Source organism: Oppia nitens, unplaced genomic scaffold, assembly GCF_028296485.1.
Source record: "Oppia nitens isolate AA-2021 unplaced genomic scaffold, nextdenovo-longstitch-racon4-pilon3 scaffold18_pilon_pilon_pilon, whole genome shotgun sequence".
Lineage (NCBI taxonomy): Eukaryota > Metazoa > Arthropoda > Arachnida > Sarcoptiformes > Oppiidae > Oppia > Oppia nitens.
In genome coordinates, this window is record NW_026533197.1 from 14,458 (window position 1) to 42,076 (window position 27,619).

The 27,619-nt window shown below is 23.6% G+C and overlaps 5 protein-coding genes across 8 annotated transcripts; 3 read left to right on the top strand and 2 right to left on the bottom strand.

Annotated features, from left to right (window-relative positions):
- The first annotated feature begins 5,244 nt into the window (after positions 1-5,244).
- On the top strand, positions 5,245-7,648 carry LOC128965993 (eukaryotic peptide chain release factor subunit 1). Its single transcript, XM_054312792.1, has 6 exons — positions 5,245-5,656; positions 5,729-6,183; positions 6,250-6,440; positions 6,513-6,642; positions 6,708-7,076; positions 7,305-7,648. The coding sequence occupies exons 1-6, from the start codon at positions 5,559-5,561 to the stop codon at positions 7,385-7,387; spliced, it is 1,326 nt and encodes a 441-aa protein (XP_054168767.1). The 5' UTR covers positions 5,245-5,558; the 3' UTR covers positions 7,388-7,648.
- Positions 7,649-8,002: 354 nt separating this feature from the next.
- On the bottom strand, positions 8,003-12,218 carry LOC128965671 (pantothenate kinase 3-like). 4 transcript variants are annotated; one of them, XM_054312412.1, is made up of 4 exons: positions 12,168-12,218; positions 9,372-9,511; positions 8,526-9,300; positions 8,003-8,452 (listed from the first exon to the last, which is right to left on the bottom strand). In XM_054312412.1, exons 1-4 carry the CDS (start codon positions 12,179-12,181, stop codon positions 8,149-8,151), a joined length of 1,233 nt encoding a protein of 410 aa, XP_054168387.1. In that variant the 5' UTR covers positions 12,182-12,218; the 3' UTR covers positions 8,003-8,148. The 4 variants fall into 4 exon arrangements, with proteins under 4 accessions (XP_054168387.1, XP_054168388.1, XP_054168386.1 ...); XM_054312413.1 differs by lacking the exon at positions 12,168-12,218 and adding an exon at positions 10,540-10,579; XM_054312411.1 differs by lacking the exon at positions 12,168-12,218 and adding an exon at positions 9,593-9,711.
- Positions 12,219-14,165: 1,947 nt separating this feature from the next.
- LOC128965745 (NHL repeat-containing protein 2-like) lies at positions 14,166-17,346 on the bottom strand. Its single transcript, XM_054312503.1, has 5 exons — positions 17,039-17,346; positions 15,637-16,946; positions 15,376-15,487; positions 14,876-15,015; positions 14,166-14,219 (listed from the first exon to the last, which is right to left on the bottom strand). The coding sequence occupies exons 1-5, from the start codon at positions 17,217-17,219 to the stop codon at positions 14,166-14,168; spliced, it is 1,797 nt and encodes a 598-aa protein (XP_054168478.1). The 5' UTR covers positions 17,220-17,346.
- Positions 17,347-17,400: 54 nt separating this feature from the next.
- Positions 17,401-19,268, top strand: LOC128965826 (O-phosphoseryl-tRNA(Sec) selenium transferase-like). The gene is made up of 2 exons (XM_054312603.1): positions 17,401-18,986; positions 19,247-19,268. The coding sequence occupies exons 1-2, from the start codon at positions 17,557-17,559 to the stop codon at positions 19,266-19,268; spliced, it is 1,452 nt and encodes a 483-aa protein (XP_054168578.1). The 5' UTR covers positions 17,401-17,556.
- Positions 19,269-19,349: 81 nt separating this feature from the next.
- LOC128965827 (alpha-sarcoglycan-like) lies at positions 19,350-25,597 on the top strand. The gene is made up of 7 exons (XM_054312604.1): positions 19,350-19,425; positions 19,605-19,925; positions 21,984-22,006; positions 22,093-22,268; positions 22,328-22,511; positions 24,875-25,335; positions 25,537-25,597. Exons 1-7 carry the CDS (start codon positions 19,362-19,364, stop codon positions 25,595-25,597), a joined length of 1,290 nt encoding a protein of 429 aa, XP_054168579.1. The 5' UTR covers positions 19,350-19,361.
- The last annotated feature ends 2,022 nt before the right edge of the window (positions 25,598-27,619 follow it).

Sequence of the window (27,619 nt, forward strand, 5' to 3'; positions counted from 1 at the left end):
AGCGTTAGCTCAAAATTTGTCATTTTTAATTAAATTTTTATTAATCATTAAAATTCAATATAGCGTTAGCTCAAAATTTGTCATTTTTAATTAAATTTTTATAAATCAATAAAATTCAATATAGCGTTAGCTCAAAATTTGTCATTTTTAATTAAATTTTTATAAATCAATAAAATTCAATATAGCGTTAGCTCAAAATTTGTCATTTTTAATTAAATTTTTATTAATCATTAAAATTCAATATAGCGTTAGCTCAAAATTTGTCATTTTTAATTAAATTTTTATAAATCATTAAAATTCAATATAGCGTTAGCTCAAAATTTGTCATTTTTAATTAAATTTTTATAAATCATTAAAATTCAATATAGCGTTAGCTCAAAATTTGTCATTTTTAATTAAATTTTTATAAATCATTAAAATTCAATATAGCGTTAGCTCAAAATTTGTCATTTTTAATTAAATTTTTATAAATCAATAAAATTCAATATAGCGTTAGCTCAAAATTTGTCATTTTTAATTAAATTTTTATAAATCAATAAAATTCAATATAGCGTTAGCTTAAAAATTTTTTGTCATTTTTAATTAAATTTTTATAAATCAATAAAATTCAATATAGCGTTAGCTCAAAATTTGTCATTTTTAATTAAATTTTTATAAATCATTAAAATTCAATATAGCGTTAGCTCAAAATTTGTCATTTTTAATTAAATTTTTATAAATCAATAAAATTCAATATAGCGTTAGCTCAAAATTTGTCATTTTTAATTAAATTTTTATAAATCAATAAAATTCAATAATCATTTTTAAAATAAAATTCAATATAGCGTTAGCTCAAAATTTGTCATTTTTAATTAAATTTTTATAAATCATAAAATTCAATATAGCGTTAGCTCAAAATTTGTCATTTTTAATTAAATTTTTATAAATCATTAAAATTCAATATAGCGTTAGCTCAAAATTTGTCATTTTTAATTAAATTTTTATAAATCAATAAAATTCAATATAGCGTTAGCTCAAAATTTGTCATTTTTAATTAAATTTTTATTAATCATTAAAATTCAATATAGCGTTAGCTCAAAATTTGTCATTTTTAATTAAATTTTTATTAATCATTAAAATTCAATATAGCGTTAGCTCAAAATTTGTCATTTTTAATTAAATTTTTATTAATTTTTCAAAATTTGTCATTAAATTTTTATAAATCAATATAGCGTTAGCTCAAAATTTGTCATTTTTAATTAAATTTTTATTAATCATTAAAATTCAATATAGCGTTAGCTCAAAATTTGTCATTTTTAATTAAATTTTTATAAATCAATAAAATTCAATATAGCGTTAGCTCAAAATTTGTCATTTTTAATTAAATTTTTATAAATCATTAAAATTCAATATAGCGTTAGCTCAAAATTTGTCATTTTTAATTAAATTTTTATTAATCATTAAAATTCAATATAGCGTTAGCTCAAAATTTGTCATTTTTAATTAAATTTTTATAAATCAATAAAATTCAAATTTGCTCAAAATTTGTCATTTTTAATTAAATTTAAATAAATCATTTTTAATTAAATTTTTATAAATCAATAAAATTCAATATAGCGTTAGCTCAAAATTTGTCATTTTTAATTAAATTTTTATAAATCAATAAAATTCAATATAGCGTTAGCTCAAAATTTGTCATTTTTAATTAAATTTTTATAAATCATTAAAATTCAATATAGCGTTAGCTCAAAATTTGTTATTTTTAATTAAATTTTTATAAATCAATAAAATTCAATATAGCGTTAGCTCAAAATTTGTCATTTTTAATTAAATTTTTATAAATCATTAAAATTCAATATAGCGTTAGCTCAAAATTTGTCATTTTTAATTAAATTTTTATTAATCATTAAAATTCAATATAGCGTTAGCTCAAAATTTGTCATTTTTAATTAAATTTTTATAAATCATTAAAATTCAATATAGCGTTAGCTCAAAATTTGTCATTTTTAATTAAATTTTTATAAATCATTAAAATTCAATATAGCGTTAGCTCAAAATTTGTCATTTTTAATTAAATTTTTATAAATCAATAAAATTCAATATAGCGTTAGCTCAAAATTTGTCATTTTTAATTAAATTTTTATTAATCATTAAAATTCAATATAGCGTTAGCTCAAAATTTGTCATTTTTAATTAAATTTTTATAAATCAATAAAATTCAATATAGCGTTAGCTCAAAATTTGTCATTTTTAATTAAATTTTTATTAATCATTAAAATTCAATATAGCGTTAGCTCAAAATTTGTCATTTTTAATTAAATTTTTATAAATCAATAAAATTCAATATAGCGTTAGCTCAAAATTTGTCATTTTTAATTAAATTTTTATAAATCAATAAAATTCAATATAGCGTTAGCTCAAAATTTGTCATTTTTTTAAATTTTTATAAATTTTTAGCGTTAGCTCAAAAAATTAATCATAAAATTCAATATAGCGTTAGCTCAAAATTTGTCATTTTTAATTAAATTTTTATTAATCATTAAAATTCAATATAGCGTTAGCTCAAAATTTGTCATTTTTAATTAAATTTTTATAAATCAATAAAATTCAATATAGCGTTAGCTCAAAATTTGTCATTTTTAATTAAATTTTTATAAATCAATAAAATTCAATATAGCGTTAGCTCAAAATTTGTCATTTTTAATTAAATTTTTATAAATCAATAAAATTCAATATAGCGTTAGCTCAAAATTTGTCATTTTTAATTAAATTTTTATTAATCATTAAAATTCAATATAGCGTTAGCTCAAAATTTGTCATTTTTAATTAAATTTTTATAAATCAATAAAATTCAATATAGCGTTAGCTCAAAATTTGTCATTTTTAATTAAATTTTTATAAATCAATAAAATTCAATATAGCGTTAGCTCAAAATTTGTCATTTTTAATTAAATTTTTATAAATCAATAAAATTCAATATAGCGTTAGCTCAAAATTTGTCATTTTTAATTAAATTTTTATTAATCATTAAAATTCAATATAGCGTTAGCTCAAAATTTGTCATTTTTAATTAAATTTTTATAAATCAATAAAATTCAATATAGCGTTAGCTCAAAATTTGTCATTTTTAATTAAATTTTTATAAATCAATAAAATTCAATATAGCGTTAGCTCAAAATTTGTCATTTTTAATTAAATTTTTATAAATCATTAAAATTCAATATAGCGTTAGCTCAAAATTTGTCATTTTTAATTAAATTTTTATTAATCATTAAAATTCAATATAGCGTTAGCTCAAAATTTGTCATTTTTAATTAAATTTTTATAAATCAATAAAATTCAATATAGCGTTAGCTCAAAATTTGTCATTTTTAATTAAATTTTTATTAATCATTAAAATTCAATATAGCGTTAGCTCAAAATTTGTCATTTTTAATTAAATTTTTATAAATCATTAAAATTCAATATAGCGTTAGCTCAAAATTTGTCATTTTTAATTAAATTTTTATTAATCATTAAAATTCAATATAGCGTTAGCTCAAAATTTGTCATTTTTAATTAAATTTTTATAAATCAATAAAATTCAATATAGCGTTAGCTCAAAATTTGTCATTTTTAATTAAATTTTTATTAATCATTAAAATTCAATATAGCGTTAGCTCAAAATTTGTCATTTTTAATTAAATTTTTATAAATTTTCAATATAGCGTTAGCTCAAAATTTGTCATTTTTAATTAAATTTTTATTAATCATTAAAATTCAATATAGCGTTAGCTCAAAATTTGTCATTTTTAATTAAATTTTTATTAATCATTAAAATTCAATATAGCGTTAGCTCAAAATTTGTCATTTTTAATTAAATTTTTATAAATCAATAAAATTCAATATAGCGTTAGCTCAAAATTTGTCATTTTTAATTAAATTTTTATAAATCAATAAAATTCAATATAGCGTTAGCTCAAAATTTGTCATTTTTAATTAAATTTTTATTAATCATTAAAATTCAATATAGCGTTAGCTCAAAATTTGTCATTTTTAATTAAATTTTTATAAATCAATAAAATTCAATATAGCGTTAGCTCAAAATTTGTCATTTTTAATTAAATTTTTATAAATCAATAAAATTCAATATAGCGTTAGCTCAAAATTTGTCATTTTTAATTAAATTTTTATAAATCAATAAAATTCAATATAGCGTTAGCTCAAAATTTGTCATTTTTAATTAAATTTTTATAAATCAATAAAATTCAATATAGCGTTAGCTCAAAATTTGTCATTTTTAATTAAATTTTTATTAATCATTAAAATTCAATATAGCGTTAGCTCAAAATTTGTCATTTTTAATTAAATTTTTATAAATCATTTTTAATTAAAATAAATCAATATAGCGTTAGCTCAAAATTTGTCATTTTTAATTAAATTTTTATAAATCAATAAAATTCAATATAGCGTTAGCTCAAAATTTGTCATTTTTAATTAAATTTTTATAAATCAATAAAATTCAATATAGCGTTAGCTCAAAATTTGTCATTTTTAATTAAATTTTTATAAATCAATAAAATTCAATATAGCGTTAGCTCAAAATTTGTCATTTTTAATTAAATTTTTATTAATCATTAAAATTCAATATAGCGTTAGCTCAAAATTTGTCATTTTTAATTAAATTTTTATAAATCAATAAAATTCAATATAGCGTTAGCTCAAAATTTGTCATTTTTAATTAAATTTTTATTAATCATTAAAATTCAATATAGCGTTAGCTCAAAATTTGTCATTTTTAATTAAATTTTTATAAATCAATAAAATTCAATATAGCGTTAGCTCAAAATTTGTCATTTTTAATTAAATTTTTATAAATCAATAAAATTCAATATAGCGTTAGCTCAAAATTTGTCATTTTTAATTAAATTTTTATTAATCATTAAAATTCAATATAGCGTTAGCTCAAAATTTGTCATTTTTAATTAAATTTTTATAAATCAATAAAATTCAATATAGCGTTAGCTCAAAATTTGTCATTTTTAATTAAATTTTTATTAATCATTAAAATTCAATATAGCGTTAGCTCAAAATACACCTTACCTAGAAATACACCTAGTACATTGTACATTGCATTTTACTGTATATACAAAATTGAAAACCTTTTATTTTTCCTCCCCTTTTATCAATACATTTATACTATTAATTGTTTTGTATTCCACTGTTTGGCGCACATATCGAGTGACGCGTTGTAAGTATTAATACATTATTGCATTACATTGTATAGCAATGTGTTATATGTTTTCAATACATATATAACTCAATAATTAATACATTTTAAGTGTATTGTCGGCCAAACACTATCTTTAGTAATAAAGACCTGATCTTAACATCACTTGAATTGGTTTTATGTTATTATTGTTTACCTGATTATCATATCATTCAATATATATATAAATATCTGTTTTGTCCATTCAGTCAGTGTTTTAATAGATATTTTTATATTATAATTAACAGCCATATTGTCTGTCATTCATTGAAGTTAAACAACAAATTAATTATTAGATTGTAAGACAACTGAAGTGGTCATCCGTTAAAAAATGTCTTCGGGTTATAGTCTTGAAGAATCAAATGCCGACAGAAATGTTGAGATTTGGAAAATCAAGAAACTTATCAAAAGTCTTGAAGCGGCGCGAGGGTAGACATGATATTCACGGGTCAATTGATGGACACCAATAGTCTAATTATGTTTTATTTGTATTAACTGTAGTAATGGTACGTCAATGATATCATTGATAATACCACCTAAGGATCAGATATCTCGTGTGTCTAAAATGTTGGCCGACGAGTTCGGGACCGCATCAAACATCAAGAGTCGCGTCAATCGATTGTCCGTTTTAGGTGCTATCACATCCGTACAGCATCGGCTCAAACTGTACACAAAGGTGCCGCCCAATGGACTGGTCATATATTGCGGAACAATTGTTACCGAAGAGGGAAAAGAGAAGAAAGTGAACATTGATTTCGAGCCATTTAAACCAATTAACACATCTCTATATCTCTGTGATAACAAATTTCATACCGAAGCCTTGTCCGCACTTTTAGCCGATGACAATAAGTTTGGTTTTATTGTAATGGATGGTAACGGCGCCTTATTTGGCACATTACAGGGCAATACCCGAGAAGTTCTTCACAAATTTCCCGTTGATTTGCCAAAAAAACACGGTTTGTGTTCACACTATTACACAATTTTTCGTTAAATTTTTTATTAATTATAATTTGATTGTTTAGGACGTGGAGGTCAATCAGCCTTACGTTTTGCTCGACTTCGTATGGAAAAGAGACATAATTATGTTCGTAAAGTAGCAGAAGTGGCCACACAATTGTTCATAACTAACGACAAACCAAACATATCCGGTCTAATACTTGCTGGAAGTGCCGACTTTAAGGCCGAACTTAACCAATCAGATATGTTTGATCCGGTATGTAATTTGCAAAACTGATGTATTGTTTGTTTAACTATCGTATAGTAATTGTATTTTGTTTACAAACAGCGACTACAAGTAAAAGTATTAAAATTAGTTGATGTTTCCTATGGGGGAGAAAATGGCTTCAATCAGGCCATCGAATTATCTGCTGAAGTGTTGTCTAATGTCAAGTTTATTCAAGAAAAGAAACTCATCGGTTAGCCATAGATTTTGAATATTGTCGCGAATTATGTTATTAATGATAATTATTGTTAAATACAGGTCGTTATTTTGATGAAATATCTCAAGACACGGGAAAATATTGTTTCGGTGTTGAGGACACACTGAAAGCACTGGAAATGGGTTCCGTTGAGATATTGATTGCGTGGGAGAACCTCGATATCATGAGATTTATGCTGAAGAACGCTAACACTAACGAAGAAAAAATACTTCATTTGACACCCGATCAGGAAAAAGACAAAAGTCATTTCGTGGACAAAGACACGGGAGTAGAGTTGGAACTGTTAGAGTCGATGCCTTTACTGGAATGGTTGGCCAATAATTATAAAAATTTTGGCGCCACTCTTGAAATCATTACCGATCGATCGCAAGAAGGCTCACAATATGTAAAGGGTTTCGGAGGAATAGGAGGTTAGTTATTCATCTAATATATTTGAAACTAAATTATTATTACAGTATTTGTTTTTACTAAATAAAACATATGTAACTTATATTGAGCTCAGTTATCATATTTTTAATTAGCAATTTTGAAATTTATTGGTAAAGCATTTATTGATTTTAAATCTTTATAATTGAATGCTATGTCTAATGAAACAATAAACACATTTTTGACAAATTTTTGTTCGTTTTTAATGATAGGTATACTTCGATATCGCGTTGATTTTCAGACACTAGACTTAGGCGACGATTTAGACGATTTTGACGATTTGGATGACTTTTAAATAAATTATTATTGATTTGATTTTACAGCAAACAGTTGACAACAGACAACCAATTTATTAATAATTCAATTAAATTAATACTGAATTGTAAGGATTTATTTTATTGTGTGGTTTTAGTGCTAACAACCACTCAATCAAAAGTTCCGAACAATTAGATTATTTTTAAAAATTTTATAACTATTATTATTATTAAAATTATTAATAAAATACATAAAATTATCCCTTCAATGAAGGGTAAAATAAACTAAAGATATTTTTAATTAGAGTGCAAATAATAAATATCTCATAATACACAAACATATTTTTGCAATTATTTTTTTTTAATTTACCGTAAGTTTATTTATATAATTTTTCTGATAAAAAATAGAAAAAGTTTCGATAAATTATATATAAAGATGTCTATAAATAATTCATTTTTCATTAAAATTTTTAACGTTTTAGAGAGAAATCAAATTGTTTTTTATAATATACAATATATCAATTATAAATTGTAATTAATAATTGTTTTACAAGTTATTTGTATATATCTATTTAATTGCAATATATATCTCAAAAATTAACTTTTATATTGAATTTAAATATATGATAAAAAATCTTTATATAACAATAAAAGCGGAAAGTCTACGATCGGTCAAAAACTACAAATAAAATATTATTTACTGTATTCTACGTTAAGTACAGAAGAGTAAAACAATTATTGTAGTTTAAAAAAATCATGATTTGGTTTTGTTATGTTTTAAGTTTTTATTTTAAGGATCACATTAACTGTTGGTCTTCATGAGCTCCAGAAGACATCCGACGGCACCAAAGTATCCCTCGTGTTCGAGAAACAGGGCTTTGAGTGTACCGTCTGACCAGAAATCCATTGCAAAGGCCAATAACTTCATTGATATTTCGTTGACCCGCAAGAAATTGCCGGCAAATACCACACGTTCGATGCCCTCGTTCTTTGCACACATGCGGGCAATTGAACCAATATTGTTGGTAATGGTCACTAATGTGGCTCTGGCCAAATCGGCACGAGTGGCCTGGTCACGCTTTTCGGCGCTACACATATTGCCAAAACTGTTGACAATATTATTAAAACAATAATATTTAGATTTAGGTTTGGATTTTGGTTTAGTATATTATTACATACCTCGAGGCAATAACATTGCCGCTGAGTTTGAACTTTTCATAGTCACCGCCGTAAATGTCCCGAATTGATTTGTCCACTTTCGTGGAGTCGCCATTCGCGGCCAACGCTATCGCGTCTTCAAATGTTTCACAACCGGTAAGTAAAGCACATAAGCCGAGAAAAGTTCCGCCACCAAGACTCGAACCACTGACTCGTTTGTATTTGTCTGGCGAATAGACGGCCAAAATACTGACACCGGAACCGATGTTAACCACAAGGAAAGGATAGGGATGACTGAAGTCGTACGGAACACGTATACACTTATCATCATTTAACGGATCGCTCAGATAATAACATTCGTGTTGATTGTAGGCCTCTATGTAATGGATTCCGTGAATCAGTGAATCCAATTCATCAAATTTATGTAACTCTAAATTGAGATCTCTCTTGAATTCGGCCTCAAATTTGAAGGCACCGCCGCCGGTGGCGCATATTGTGCTGGCCATGTTAGCTATGCCCTTGGATTTGGCCAGTTTGACAAAAACCGGCATTTCGGTTGACGGAAATCGTATGAAATGCAATGTCCCGTATCGACCATTAATACAACAGTTATTCATCTGCAGATGAACATCACGTTTACCGGTATTGCCGTACGAGGCGTTCTTCTTCAAGTAGTGTCTGATTTTCTTCAATGTCTCCAAATCCGAGTTCATTTGTGTCATGTGTTTGTCAGTCGGTTCAAAGTATACTAATTTGACGAGTGTTCCGCCGATATCCATACCAAACCACGGCATCGCTATATCATATAATTATAAAATAACAGTAAGTATTTAATAATTTACACATTTGTGTCCACAATTGACTTACGCGGCCCATTGGTTATCGATTTGTTGGCCTCATTACTGCCGTTCATATTTGTTGTCATATTAGCCATCAATTCCTTCTTCTTCCTCACATAACTCGGACGACGATAAGGATTGATGAGTGAACTCGTGTTTTGACAATACCTGTCATCAAATCAAATAACATATCAATTAAAATTAATAAACTTTAAAACTATTTTTAAATTTTATTTACAATCAAATTACTGAATATTTAAAAAACCAAAAGACATTCAATAATCTTAAGAAATGGTATCAAATGTTTGAGATTTTGTTTATCATATTTGAATGACTTTACATTCAAAGTATAAAAACGTTTTATATTTCAATGTTTGATAAATTAAATAACTAATTATTTATCAATAAATGTAAAATCTTAATATAATAATAATTAAATCAATAGGATTGTGATAATAATGTTATTATTTTTATGAGGAATGGGATGTTAAGTGAGAAAACTATGAGATAAAAGCTAACTGTGCGATAATCAGACAGACAAACCATAACAAACACATATAAACCTAAACGCATGTCTCGTTTCTCATAAATTTATATTATTTAGTATTTGAATAACAGTTTTGACAATACATTGACTTTAAGTTTGTGTGTTTGACTGTCAAACTTTGACAACAATTTTTTATTGTAATTGTCTGTGAAATAAATGCATAATTGAAATAACATTTGTTTTCTATTGAAAATTAGTTGATAATGTGTTTTATATGATATAAATTTTTATAAATTTTCTTTATTATTGTCAAAATTGTATAAAACATAGTGTATATAACTTTAATAATTATGATCTCATTTTACAATACAAAGTCCTTAAATTGAAACGATTTATTGGCAAAAATGTAGAACTTATTGATGATAACTACTATATTAGCTATAGATGTAATTAATAATAATTAAAAATATTGTTTATTTTTACTACATTATACAGGCATTTAATATTTGTTAAGTTAGAAAATATTTATGAAATATCATTAAGTTTTATTATCGTGATATATCATACTTTTTATTAATTACATATATATTCTTGCAAATAGTTTAATATATTTTTTAAAGTCATTTTATTATATATGAATCATTTTAATAGAAATAGAAAATTTAAATAGAAAATTAACAAAATAAAATTTTTGCAAATTATAACTTACGTGACATCCATTTCAAAATATAAGTTTAATTTGTATAAAAAATGATATGTATATATATATATATATATATATATAAGTATAAAAATGAGAGCAAAAATTTTACTAAAACATATATTTATTTTTAATGCAGTTTAATTTTTAATATTAATAAAACTAAAACAAAAGTTAATTTATAATTTGATGTATGCTTTGAGTTATTAGTATAATGATTTACTAATACACTATTATTATTATTATTATTATTATTATTAATTGCATTTTATAAAATACAATATTTTTAATTTACTTTAAAATACTGTACTTTACACACAAATGTTTATACATTTTTATAATATTATTAATCGACAGATTGCTTGTTATTATAATAACTACTATATATTACTATAAATTAAAATGAGAGCTAAAAGGGAAAACTGAGTCACTGTTTATACAATATATAAAATAAATACAAAATTGGATTTAATGAACACCTGTCGCACACAATATATAATACATTGTTATATAAAATATAAAATTAAGTTTTATTTTTTTATAATATGTATTTATTAAGTAAAATAAATTTACGATTTTGGGTAAAGTTTGTGAGTACACACAATTTAAATTATGTTTAGTTATTGTTTTATTGTTTAACACTCGCACAACACATTGAAATATAAAAACTATAATATAATATAAAAATTATAATATAATATAAAAATTTAATTATCATTTCTTGATGTATACATGAATAATTTTTATATATATATATATTGTGTATATATATATATCAATAGTATTATTCAAATGGGAATTTTATATGCATTCAAATATTCAGCACTGTATTTAATAAATATTAATACTATTAGTACTGTATCTACGTATGTATGTAAGTATGTTGAAACATTTAATAATTTTTTGATTAGTAAACATAATAATTAATATCAAACTACTAGTACTTAATAAATTAAGTACATTATAATGATTATACATTTTTTAAAATAACTAAAATGAAAAATAATGGTGATTTTTAAAAGTTTTACAAATTAAAAGTGCATATATTTGTTTAATTACATTTACTCTAAAACACAATTAATAACTTTTTTTGCAAATTCTCTAACATATCACTACAGTTTAAGGAAATTTTTATAAATATTATTTTTAAAAATTGCTTTCAATTGATTCACAATATAACTGCATAGATATATTATATTTTGTAAAAATATATTTAACAAAATTATTTTTTTTGTAACTAGTTTTGTGATTTGTATTATTTTAAAATTACGATTTTTAACTTAATTAAATTGTTACACAATGATAATAATTAAAATTTCTTATATTATAAAATAAATTAAACATTACTAAGATATAAATATATCTGAAAATTTTAAGAGTTCAAAATTATTCACATTATTCAAAATTATAGTTTTATTTAAAAACACAAATTTTTTATACAATTATGATTGTAATTTAATAATTAACATTTATAAAAAAAATTATAAAATTATAAAAAAAAATATTTTAAACCAAAATATACATTATTTATTTAAAATTGAATATTTATAAAAATCATAAAATAGTACATTTATTAGAGAAAGTATTAATTAAATATGTAATTTTTAAACATAAATAATAAATCAAATATTACTTACTCGTGTTTAAGCATAGCGTTTGGTATAATATTTTCACTTTAAAGTAAAATTATTAAAATAAAAACTTTAAATAATAAAATATTTTATAAATATTCTATACATTTTGCAAGTATTTTATGATGCTCACTTTATTATTAATACAGAATTATTATTATTACCTAATATTATTAATCAATTCAATAAAAATGATATTTACTAAAATATAATAAAATAATGTTTTATTTTTAATTTATTTCATGATGTTATAGTAAAATGATTTTTTTAAATTTAAATTGTTTACACAATTTTATGGCAAAGACTTTCCTTTTAGAAAATATAAGAAATTAATTATAAGCTTAAAAAACGGCCTTCAAATTAACTTTTAGTTTGACTATAAATAACAACAAACTTATAAAAAATAAAAAGATAACACAAATTGTATAAAAGTTTTGTTGAATATATAATTGTGAATATCCTGTACAACAAACAAAAAGTCGGACAACTGGTTATGTGAATACATTAACCGCAAGTTTTCATAGATTTTGATTTAGGTTTTTTTGATACACCAATAAATGTATATTAAAATTTGAATGAGGATATAGAGTAGGTTTTTACAAACAAACATCAAAACTATAAATATATTATCTGATGACAAAACATCCGTTTCATTTGTATCCTAATCCTTAAACATACTTAACCTAACTTTACATCTTTCACTTAATATTAATTTCATCTTTACTTTTCGTGTTTATCCTAATTTGTAAAATGATTACTAATATATATATATATATATATATATATATATATATATATATATATATATATATATATATATATATATATAAAGAAGCGGTCAATTGATCTTGAGCCGCGTATTTTTTGAATAACTTTTAAACGGTTAGAGATAATTTAATTCTGTAAAATACATTTAAAAATATCATATCGACCACACTCAACATACACACAATCAAAAAAACTAAGATGACCAGATATACAAAATATCGGGACCAACTAAAGACACTATGCTACAGGTCAAACTACAACTCACAAATTTATTATGATAATGAAAATTTGTAGACAAGAAATAATAGTTTAATATAAAAAAAGAATCATCAAAATCGGATTGGTAGTTTTGTTTTTATTGCTTGTTAAGTTTGTCATAAATCCTATTATATAAAATAGTCTAAAATAAAAAAATAAAAATGACGTAATTTATGAATATTATATGTATAATAGATGATATTTTCAAATATATTACTAATTCTAAAAACGAAATTTTAATATGTCGACTAGTTTTCGAATTATTCGAATTTCAATATAAATCACACTATTGTAATTTGATATTATAATTTATATTGAAATTCGATTATTTCGAAAACGAGTCGTTATTAAAATTTCGTTTTTAGAATTAGAAATATATTTGAAAATATCATCTAATAAACATATAATATTCATAAATTACGTCATTTTTATTTTACACTATTTTATATAATAGGATTTATGACAAACTTAACAAGCCATAAAAACAAAACTACAAATCCGAGTTTGATGATTCTTTTTTATATTAAACTATTATTTCTTGTCTACAAATTTTCATTATCATAATAAATTTATCAATTTTAGTTTGACCTGTAGCATAGTGTCTTTCGTCGGTCCCGATATTTTGTATATCTGGTCATCCTAGTTTTGTGATTGTGTGTATGTTAAATGTGGTCGATATGATATTCTTAAATGTATTTTACAGAATTAAATTATCTCTAACCGTTTAAAAGTTATTCAAAAAATACGCGGCTCAAGATCAATTGACCGCTTCTTTATATATATATATATATATTATATTTATGTGTTCAATGAACTTCCAACAGTTCCCACATTTAAAAAATTGAATTAATAGGTGTATCCACTCTTATTGGGTCATAATTTGATCTATATTTGAGAGATGTGTTGGAAATGTGACATTCATTTACATACTTTTACTTTTGTATTTTATGTAATAATTAGTCCAAACAATAACATTGTTTATAATGCTTTCATTGTTCTCTGAAACAACACTCCGCATGAAGTGATCACTAACTGGTATTCAGTGATACAATATTTAATTCATATACTGTATACTAATTTTTATATTTAATTAACATTTATTAACATTACTAACATTAGTAAATAATAAGTAATACTATACAAACTCATTCATTGTTTATTTTTAATAAATATTAACATTTTTTTGTGATAAACAATGATTTGAAATGACATAATTAAACAATATTTACTTCTTAATTAATTTTGTTTAGTTTTCATATTTAGAAATATATTTTGATTTAAATATTTATTAAATGTATTTATTATTATTGTATAAAAAATAATTTGATGTTATTTTCTTTTGGCATTTACTACAGTATAATACAGGTATGGTTTTAATCATTGCTTTATAGCATAAGATATTAACAATAATAATATATACATTTTATTAATTTAAAATTAAACACAATATTTTACATTAATAAATTAAGTTATATTAAAAATAATTTTAAAAATGTATTTAAAACTATAATAAATATAAATACAGGTAAATTTAAGTGATGAATAATCAATAAATAAATTTTATACTAACTTACATTAAATTTAAGATCAATAATATTATTTATAACAGTTTGCTTAAGACATATATTGATTGGTAAATTAAATTCAATATTAATTTGTTTGCAATAATTGTTTTCAATATTACAAACATTAAGTTTCACTAAAACTTTGAAAACATAAGTTTTATTACTAAATTGTTTTTCATCAATGTCTTTGACGGTTAATGTAAAATCATTCAATTGCTGTAAATTGTTGATACTTTTATGCGATAAGACAAACAGGTCTTCATCTGAAAATAAATTAATTAAATAATATTTCATAAATTATAATAAAATAAATGTTTTTAAAAAACCTGGATTTTTAAATGAAATAAATTGGTGAGTATTTGTTGTTAATTTCATTTGCAGATCAAATAATAAATTTAGTTTTAATTTCAATTGACTTTTTAAAGTTAAATCAATTAAATTTAAATTAACAATAAAATCTGGTTTTTTATCAATTATTTGTTTATTAACACTGAGTTTATCATCGGTTGGATATATAAAGTTAAGTTGAGTTACATAATCGTTGTCCAAATCAAGAAGTTTGACGCAATGATTGTTAGTATCGGTTACTATCAACTGGTTTGAGGAACTCATTAAATACAAACCGTTTGGTTCATTGAAAGTACATTCACTGAGTTTACAATTACTAGTATTTCCTTTGATTCCATTGCCAGCAATAGTTATACATTGTTTGGTTAATAAATCAATTTTCTTGATCTGTATTTTATAAATAAACAAAAAAAACAATTTAATTATGAAAACTATAAAAATAAATGAATTAATAAAATATATTCTTAATAATTATTATTAAAATAGAAATCGTATGGAAAAGTCTAAAATCAAGTGAGATGTGAGAGCACACAAACCTTATGATTATAGCTGTCGGCAATAAATAATAAGTTAGTGTTTGCATCAAAAGCAATGCCCAAACAGTGTTGCAAACGACAGTCCGTCCCCTTTCCGTCACAATCGCCAAAAGCAAACAAATTCTGCGGATTCTTATCGCCGCCAACAACACCAGTCACACAACCGGTCGTTATATCGACACATCTGATGGATGAACTCTCACTATCGGCAACATAAAGATATTTGTTTTTGCGATCAAATGCTAGACCCGAGGGCTGTGCAAAACTGGATTTATGTCGAAACCGATTGTTACGATTTTGTTCACTACCGTCTCCGGCAAAATTCAAACACATGCCCTTTGGATACAATTTGTCTAATATCTTCGTGTTGTCCTCGAGAGCTAACACCCATATCTGATGAGAGCCGGCCATCGCTATAAACAAACAACTACCGGTAGTGCTATCGTCATAGCATATATCCCACGGAGAGTTTAACCCCTGTTCACAGCTTATCTTTCCTCCAATTATATCATCAGATTGTCGGCCATTTCCGGCTAAAGTGGAAACAAATCGTTTCATGAGATCAATCACACGGATCGCATGGTTTTCAGTATCGGCCACAAACACAGTATTATTGTCACTCCACGTCACACCATTCGGTTCATTAAACAAAGCTTCACCAAAGGATCCGTTTCTAAATCCCGAAACATTTCCACCGATTTTATGTCTAATTAATCCAGAAGTGGTGGTAATAATTATATTATGATATCTTGCATTAGAAATGGCCAACAGGTGACCGTTGGGCGACAAACTAACTTTCGACGGGAAACCCAATATATGTTTATTAAATGTATTCCTCAAAAGTTTTGTTGGAATTTTATATTTGTTTTCTTTGATTAACAGATTTTTATGATCAAAATATTTTACCGCATTTTCGGTATACAATTGGATCCATTGGTTGACACCAGTTTCGCCTATTAATGTGAATAATAACTGCAAGTTTGGACCTAATATGAGAACTGTTGGCCAACATTGAACACCCAGTTCTGACCATAAGTGGGCGATCGGGTCATTGACTACGGGATGATCGATATGATATCTAACGATCGCTTCCATCACATTTGTAGTGTCCTTTTCGTTATCAAATTTGGGCGAATGTACGCCAATCACCACAACTGGTTCCGAGTGAAAGTGACGTTCAATTTGTGTCAGTTTTGGCAATATATGCAAACAATTGATACAACAATAAGTGAAGAAATCCATTATTACTATCAGACCATTGAGGTGTCGATGAAGAGATAGACTCATCTCAACGTTCAGCCAATCCATGTCTTTGACAATTAAGGAAACAATTAGTTTAAGAAGATATGTTCACAACTCTTGTAAAATTATTATTAAAATAAACAACTTATGAAACACATACCGATACCAAAGTCATCGATGATATTAACCTTTTCGGCTAATATTTTGTCAAAATATTCATAAATCAAATCTCTTTTGCGGACATCAGTAATGTCTTCAGATAGTTGTCTCTCTAAAGTCAACTGAAGACCAAACAGCTGTTCACTTACAGGTAAATCGTTTTCGTCTAATTCATCCAACATTGTGGTGATTATCTTGAGTTACGGCAAACATGTAATCAGTGGACACAAACATCGGGTCTTCAAAACAAACGTCAAATGAAAAAAAACTTAACAAAAATATTGTTAATGTATTGAGTATTTTAACAAAACTGATAAATTGGTACTTTTTTACAGTACATTCAATACTTACTTCACTGTATAGTCTCATAGTATGTTTTAATATATAAAAATGTGACGAATTGTCACATTAGTAGTAATATACAGGTATTTAAATGACTCAAAACATTGTCTGCAAAACACTTTTGATTGATATTTGTTTTAAAGACTTATTTCTTGTGATAATTAACTAAATTAAGAAATGGACGATACATTTAAGTTATTGGTCAACAATTTGCTGAAGACGTCGGTTACTGAGACAGCCATTGACTCAATGACCACACGGGAGAACCGAATCCGACAATTGTTTCGACACCGCAAGTGTCCCGTCGATGGCTGGGATGAGGTCACCATCGAGTTGTTGGTCAACAGATTGGCGTTAATGGATAGTAACAATTTTATACACAACTATGGTTTGGGTGAACGTGAGGCCAGAATTGCTAGTTCTTTGGTTGCCCGACGTCACTACCGATTCGGTCACGGCATCGGCCGTTCCGGTGATATCTGCGAATTACAACCCAAGGCTATCGGCTCTAGTCTTATGAATGTATTGACAAATACTTTAGTACTGGACGTCATTCAACAGTTAGGTGTTCCCAATACTAGTTCATGTTTTGTGACGCCGATGGCCACCGGTATGAGTCTTACACTGTGTTTATTGACTTTAAGACACAAACGACCGAACGCTAAATACGTGATTTGGCCGCGAATTGACCAGAAATCGTGCTTTAAATGCATTTTAACCGCCGGGTTTATACCTATTATTATTGACAATAAATTACTGGTCAATAATTCGCTGGAAACCGACTTTGTTGCTATTGAAGCCAAAGTCAAACAACTAGGAAGTGACCAAATTGTCTGCATATTGTCGACCACTTCATGTTTTGCTCCGCGAAATGCTGACCCATTAGAAGAGATTTCAAAGTTGTGTCTTAATGAAGATATACCACATATAGTAAACAATGCTTACGGATTGCAATCGACAAAATGTCTTCACCTTTTGGAAGTCGCCTCAAGAGTTGGTAGAATTGATGCCTTTGTTCAGAGCACAGACAAAAATTTTATGGTTCCCGTTGGCGGTGCTATAATTGCCGGCTTTAATAAACAATTTATCGGTGAAATTAGCAGTACTTATGCCGGCCGGGGATCCAGTACTTCATCTCTAGACGTATTGATAACTTTACTTCAATTAGGTATTAATGGCTATAAGAAATTGCTTAAAGAACGCAAAGATCACTTCAATTATCTTAAGGAACAAATGATATTTTTGACTAATAATTTCAATACAACTGTCATTGAATGTAAAGCAAATCAGATATCAATTGCAATGACAGTCGACAATATAATCAACAACGACAACAACAATAAGACATCTATGAATACAACAGAATTGGGTTCAATGCTTTTCAAGAGAGGAATATCTGGAGCACGAGTTGTGGCTATTGATGGCAAATATAAGAGTATTGGCGGTTATGAGTTCAAAAACTGGGGCTCACATAGCAGTCTTGATAATAGTTCCTACATTACAGCTGCCGCTGCTATCGGAGTTACCAAAGAGGACATCAATGTTTTTATTAGAAAATTAAAATCAGTTTTTGAATTAATTAAAAGAGATATAAATAATATAAAATCCGATCAAAAAGTTTAATTAGTCATTTTTTAAAGTAAATATTAATAAAATTCAAATTTTTAAATATATATATTTTTTATATAAAATATATTTTATAAATTAATTAATAAATTATAATATATTGAAATAAATATTTACTATAATTAAAATGATAACTGTATTTTAATATTCTTATTATATAAATTATTTAATGTATTAAACTCTATACTATTGATCTAAAAATAGATATTTGATCCAAAGTTTAATGTTTTTGCATAAATAGTATAAATAATACAATATTTTGAAGCGTTTGCGCTGTTAATCATATAACATGTTTTGAGTGCAAATCTGATATAATAATGAATTTATAAGTTATTGAAAAATTGTTTAAATGTAAAATGTTAATCATAATCATAATCATTTCAATTGCCTTAATATTGCATAATTACGTCCAAACGCAAGGTTTGAATTTATATTTTAAAAGAATAGAATATTCTTGTATATAATGTTTTTGAAAAATAGTAATATATATTAATTTTTCTAAATTACACATTTGAGAAAAATTTAAAACTAAGATTTACGATCATTTTATGTTGTTGTCTAAATTAATGGCATATTTTATTTTGTTTTTATGATAATAGAAATATATGTCAAGAAAGATGTCTCCGATGTCTATAATATATACACAACTCAAGCATTTTTTGTGCAAATAACGAGTGATACGTTTTACAAAGCTATAGCACCGGGAGATTCCATTGAATATATAGCATCAATAGCTGGAATGCCTGATCTGCCTGTTTGGATGCATTCTAGGCATCCCAACAGCACTGGTAGGGCATACCTATACGGCTCACCGGCGCTTAATGACGACGGAGACATTGATATCGAAGTGATTGCTTTAAATCAATACAATTATGACATCACTAAAGATTTCATGAAGTTTCGGGTCATTAAACGAGAAAGTAGTGTATATAACAAATTATTATTAATATTTATATACAGTATTTCACAATATATTGTACTCATTATTATTATTTTAATCCAAATATTTTGCATAGAATTTATAATTTGAGCAATTTTTAAAAATTTTTAACATATCACCCATATTTTCATTCATTCAGTTTATTATTTAAGTACAATTTGTATTGTATTATATTAATTTATAGACAATGCAATATTTATAGGTTATATAATATTATTTGTTTTAAAAAAAATAATCTTTTAATTCATATAATCATTATACAGTATAAGTATATTTTGGTTAATTAAGTTGTTTTTATTATAAATTATTTCAAACTCTGTGTCTTATTAGAACTTTTTATCATAATTGGCATTCATTGATATAATAATATTTTAAGAAGAAATTTATATATATATATCAAATATACAAATATTGTATTTGACTACTTATTTAAAGAAAATATTGATTGATTTGAAAATCCTATTTTTAAAAATTGTTTGTCAATTAAGTTCAATGAATCTTATCATTTGTGTTATATATTGAAATATAAAAGATATTTTGTAAAGTTATAACATTTTATAAAAAATAAGGTTTTAGTTTCTTGAATTTTATATCATATTTTTGATGTCACACACGAGTCAATGTAAGACACTGTATAACAGAAATTGAGTTGAATTACAACAAATATCAAATATTTGACTTTTAAAAGCATATCATAAAATATTTTGATATATATTTATTTTATACACATAAACAATAGTAAAGATTAAATAAATATATTTCTATACATAATATTAACAATATTGGGAACAGAATTAATATATGTAACCCATATCGTGTTTTTCATAATTTAATTTACTATTAATTACATAACGATTATTACAAATGCACGAGAAATACAATTATTAATACTTAATTAATTAATTTGTACTATAAAACCGAAATTATTAATTAAATAAAATTACAAAACCTAATCTAACAAAACTACAGAACCTAAGCTAACAGATCTACTCCTAACTAACCCTTTTTACAAAATAATAAGAAAATATATATAAATAAAGTAATTGTATGTCTCCTACATTTGTAATAATCGTTATGGTATTAATAGTACATTAAATTACGATATGGGTTACATATATTCAAGTTTAGCCCAATATTGTTAGACAATTGTTTCATTACAGTATGACTTATTTAATAACAGTATTTATTATTATAAAACAATATTTACCTAACTATTGACTAAATGTTTATGTGAACAATTGATTTAATAAATAACTAAATTGGAAATACCACTCTAAAGTACATGTTGTAAAAATATAGTGTTGACAAAATTACCTTGTTTAACAATTAATTTAACTTAATATAGTAAATTATGTTTATTAATAGGCATATATATGATATTTAAGTTATAACTTCTATGAATTTGTTTAAGTAAATAGATTTACAGTATTTGTTAATAAATGTTTAGTCAACCCATTCCCTAATGGTTGGCTAACACACCATTAAAACAGTTCATATATTGTCCATCAGATTATTTTTATATATGCATTGATTATATTAATGTTATTACTTACAGTAATAATAATAATAATGTATTTTTCGATAAATACTGTTTTATATTCCTATAAAATTAGTTTCAGATACAGTCTACAGTATTATACAGATACAGTAAATAATAATTTTAATTGCATTTAAATATAATGTATAATATACAATGTATATAAATAAATATAACCAATAAGTTTATTAGTCTTATGACAAAAGATTTCAATATAAAACTTATTAATGTTTTAATTATATATATATTGCATTGAAATAATAAAAGTGATGATTCATTGATTAATTTTCATCAAATATTGACAGATGTTTTTAACATGGGTAGCAAAGTTTGGTTAATATTCCTATATATTTTTTATTAGTAAATACAATATTTTTATTATTGAGTTTATCGATAGAAGTTATATCTTATAAATTCATAAATTTCTCATTATTATTGATATATTTTTCTAATAATTAAAATTAAAAAAAATTGTAACATAAAAATTGATTTCTATTACAGAGACAGCAAAATTTGAAGTCGAGGTATTCGTCGAATTTATTTCATTTTCTATTCATATATAAGATTAATATTATATATTACGTGTTTATGGATTTATACATTGTTTTAGCTAAAGTTTGTCAATTATAATTTGGATAACATGTTTGAAAACAACCGATTTGATGATGTCTTGCAAATATTTAAAGATAAACTATGGAAAGACAGTCAAGACGTTTATATTACCAAAATAGCCGCACCTTTAGATGTCGGACAAAGACTACCATTAGATCCTCGAGAAAAGGAAGGGTAGAATTGATTAATTAAATTTTAATTATTATTATTTTTATTAATGATATAATTTATAGTGTAATTATGCGTATTGGAAGTATAGATAACTATACACGTGATATCCTAGACCTGGAACGTGAGGTCGAGCGTATTAAAAATCGCAATCCATGTCCACGAAAATATAAGGCAACATCAGCTGAATATATGTTCAGAAATAAAGGTTTTTATAGTGATTGGTGTAGTTTTCAACTGATACGTAATGTAAGTCTAGTCTGAATAAACTGTATATACCCTACTGTTTAATAAAAATAACATTTTTCTTGTTTTTTATTAATCGCTTAAAAATGTTTTTTTTATTTCGTAACAATTTTGTCAAAACTATTAAAATTGTTGTTTATTAATGAGATGGTTGTCCTTTAAAAAATGGATATTCACTAATACATTGTTAGTCAAGAAATATTATCTTTTGCCAGACATTACTTGAGGCTTATATAAACCACAAGAATATTCTTTGTTTATTCATTGCAAACAAACTTTTTTGTTTTTCAAAATTTATTACTAATAATACATATATTTCAAAATATTTTTTATTTAAAAAAACCTTTAAAGAAATTGATTATTATTCTTAACACATGAGAAGTTACAGTCCATTAAAAACAAATAACACAATAAATATTAACGTAAACTATAAAATTTAATATTATAAAAGTCATTATTTATATATTATTTAATATAGTATTAATATTATAATTTTTAATGAGCATTTTACAATGTAACTATTGCAACATTAGTTATAAACATTTTAAATAATAAAATATTCAATAATACGGTATATAGTATTGTTTGTCTACTAAAACGTAGTTATGATTTGCAATTATACTAACTAATCATATTTATAAATAAATAATATAAAATATATCATTTATGATATTGTTATTTGTATTTAAAACATTTGAAGAATAAACGGCTTATTTATATTAACAAAATTTATTATGAATGTATTGTTTATTTAACTTTATTATATCTATAAAATAATAAAACAAATAAAAACAAAATGTCAATTAAATTAATGTTTGTGTCATTAATATATAAAAATTAATAAAAAATTATTTTTGCTTTTAATGTATGAAATAATATTTTATATAAATAAACATTTTAATATTAATATATAAAATTACGATTTTGACTCAGATAATTAATGCTTTATAATTTTGCTATTATATTTACTAGTAATAATTTATATCATATTGTATATACTTTAAATACAATTTAGTATATAAATAAAAAACAACAAAGAATTTAAATAATAAATATGAAAAAATTATTATAATTATGAAAACAGTATTAATTAATTTTTAGAAATATTACAAAAATTAATAAAATAGTTGTAACATTAATTTTTCGGATATCAGCATAATTTAACTTTTAAAATAGTATACAGAATAACACTATATATTGATAGTTGTTATATATTAATATTATAATGTAATAAATTTACGCATAAAAGTTACTTTTGATATTTTTAGTTTAATTATTACAGTATAAACAACATAAACAAAATTAATATTAGATATTAATATTCATGACTTATGAATAAAATATAAATAAAGTTTTATTAAATACTGTATTAAATAGTGACTAAACTTATGTTTACTATTAAATCCGGGTTAAGAAAGGTTTTTAATAATAAGAGTGAGAATACAGTGTGAAGTAAAATGACAAAAATTGTGGACAGCATTGAGTAAAATATGGATTTTCACATTAATTTATAAACAATTTTTTTAAAAATAAATTTAGAGAGAAAATGAAGTCAAATAAAATTTTCCGATACATTCTCTAAAATTCTCTAAATAATAAAAATCTAGTTGAAAATGCTAGATAGCATTGCCAGAAACAAAATTTAATGCATTAATTACTTTGTATAAATAATAAAATACTTCAAGTATTAATTATTAACATAAAGTTCGTATATGTCATATGATATGACCAAAGTTCGTGGCGTAGGAACCGAAAGGTTAAGGTGTCGGCTGTTTGCATGTCTTGCAGTGACAGTAAAGGTTGGCTAAAAACGTCACTTTCTATGGCTGGCACTGGACTTGTTTGTGTGTTTGTGTAATCCTCTGATAAATTTATGAGTACTGACCGACAATAATACAAAATAGTGAACAGAGATCCTAAAAGTGTATACAAATATGCACTTTAAATGCTAATCCTTTTTTCAAATAACCAAAATATTCATTACTAATATACTATGAATTTTTAAAAATATAATATTTAGTAGTAATTTTCTATTTGCTTTGTAGTTTGAATGATTGAAAATTTTAATAATAAAAATAAAAATTTAAATTTAAAATATTAAATATATTTTAATAAAATTTGCATTTTTTGACATTTAGTTAGCAAAATAATTTAGTTTCTATTAATTTTAGATAAATATAGAATAATTTTATTTTTTTGTGGTAAATGTGTAAAGCAGTTAATACAGTACATACTGTACAATATATAACTCGCTATTTGGTCTTATTATTACTTTATTATAAAATATAATATTGATTTACAAAATATGATACATAAATATGTTATTATTAATCATTAAATATAAATATATATATTATTTATAAAAGGATCAATCAATTGATGAATTAATACAAAGTAAACCAATAGTGGTAATCATGAAACCGGAGATTCATGTATCCGTTGACATAACCAAAAGGGATGAGTTGTCAGTGAAAGACAGTTATTATATACCGTTTCGACAATCTGTTCCCAAACGAGATTATTTGGTGGATTTGATGGTATGTTTTTTGGTACCACTATTGATGGCAACAATGATCATATCTTCGTTGACGTGTATATTCTTCTACAATAAAGAACATCTAATTAGACAACAATTGAATGAAACACCGGAACAATTACAACAATTCAAATGTATTAGTTTAGCGACACAACGACTGCGAGCACTGGCAGATAATCGAGACAATCCAATACAACCAACCAATCCTTATGCCACACTTCCTCGATATTCATCGTTATCCAGAAAACCACTGATCCATCCGTACTCGACATTACCAAAAGCAATGTCATTGTAAGTCATTTAATTGATATACCTTTTAATTGTAGTTTTCCATAACAATGATATTTTCAATGTCATTATACTTCAATTACAGAATTGTATTATAAGACAAATATTATAACATTTTCTATAAATAGAGATTAATTATATAAAAGTTTAGTAAAAATGACATCAATTTTTGTATTTTTAATGGATTTTCCATTAAATTTATAGATCACTAAACAGGACAAACAGTCTTCATTTGATGGCCACTCCATTTGATCCTATTTTATAATTTAATTAAATAATGATTGTTATTGGTTTTGATTATTTGTTGCTTTAAAAAATTTATTGTCAATTATAAATGTCAATTAATTTTAATTGTTTACAAAAGAAGATTAGCAATAAAAACACATTGAAAATATAATTTTGAAATATGTATAAACAGTATATGCTTTGTATTAATTATAATAAAATTAAAAATATTAATATATTAATGTATAATGATTTCTTTATTTAAAATTTATTGTTTTAAGAAGTATAATATCAAATTTCAACATAAATTAAATTATATAATACATTATTTGTTTGTCTAAATATATTTTAGTTAATAAATAAGTAAATAAATAATGAATATTATGATGAAAAAATTATTTAAAACAAACTTAAAATATAATAAACGTATTATTTTGTGAATATTTAATACAATTGCTTATTATTATTATTATTAAAATTATAATTATTTATTTCCGTAAGTCTTAATATAGATTATTTAAATTGTAATGAACTTTACGGTCGAATAACAAACAAAAAAACCGGATAAAGTATTATATGTTAAATACAATATAATTTTTATTTTTATAAAAACAAATATAAAATAAAATGTTTGTATACTTTATTTAAACTAAAAATGTATTGTAATATACTGTATGATAAATAAATAGTTTATAGCCATATATCAAATATAATTTATATTCAATGGCTTTGTTGTATTATATTTTGATTTATAATTTATGAAAATTTAGTAATAATAGCATTTTATTACTTAAAATTACTAAATAAATAACTATTAAATATAAAATAAGAAGCATTTTATTACTTTAAATTATGATTATTATTATATTTGCGATAATAATAAAATCAAATAATAAATCATAGAAAATAATTTTGCATTTTTGGGAAATTTATCTATTTTCCTAGGAATTTATACGAAAACTTATGGGAATATTCGGGAATTTAAGGAATTTTTAGGGAATTTACTTTTGACACCCCTTGATTTTGTATTTTTTAAAAATTGCCGTTTAAAAATGCAATAATATCTATACCCCACTATAGACCCCTAAGATTTTTCAAGAATTTTGTAAATTTCACCTTAGCCTACCCCTAAAATCCAAAACCTTGCTTAACCCTGATAAATATATATATATATATATATATAGTTAATTAAAACTAAAAATTACATTTCTATGTATTTAAATTAAAAATATTTATATCAGTAAAGAAATATTCGTTTAGAATTTTGTTACAGAACTTTAAATTAAATTAATATTATTTGTATTTTGTTTGAAAGTTTTTGATAACACATTAATGTATAAATTTTTAAAAATCAGTAAAATTTGAATAAAATTATAATAAATATAAACAAAAACAAAATATTAACTAAGTTGCTTATCATAAAAATTTTAATTTATTTGTTATATAAGATCGTTAAAGAATATTCTATATGTAAAATACGTTTTATATTGTATGTTAATATTTATATTATTTTTTCAATTGTAAATAAAATTGGTTTTACATTTATTAAAAACGGATATCAAAATAAAAACAAAGAAAATACCATAAAATTTATTCAAATCTTTCATTGAAATAGATATACAATTCAATGGATATGTTAGGAAGTGACCTAATATTTAAACACACAATTGAACAGTTAGATTATTAGATTATTATTATCTATTGTGTTTAATTTTTAAAATTAAATAATATTGAACTTATTGATTATTTTAACTATCATTTGTATTTTCATATTTAGTATTTATATTTTTGATTTTATTGTAAAATAAATTACTAAACAATTGTGTTATTTATATTGCAATTAATTAGACTTTATATTGATATATACATGTGATACTTAAGTATATTTATACACAACTTAATTGACAATACAATGAATAAGGATATTAGTTGTTTGTAATTGTAATGTTCATTGATTTAATTGTCACTAATTATACAATGAGTTACACAAATGAAAGTTGTGATCAATTGCGGTCACGACATACAAAATGTGGAACAAATCACAGATAATTTGTTTATAAAA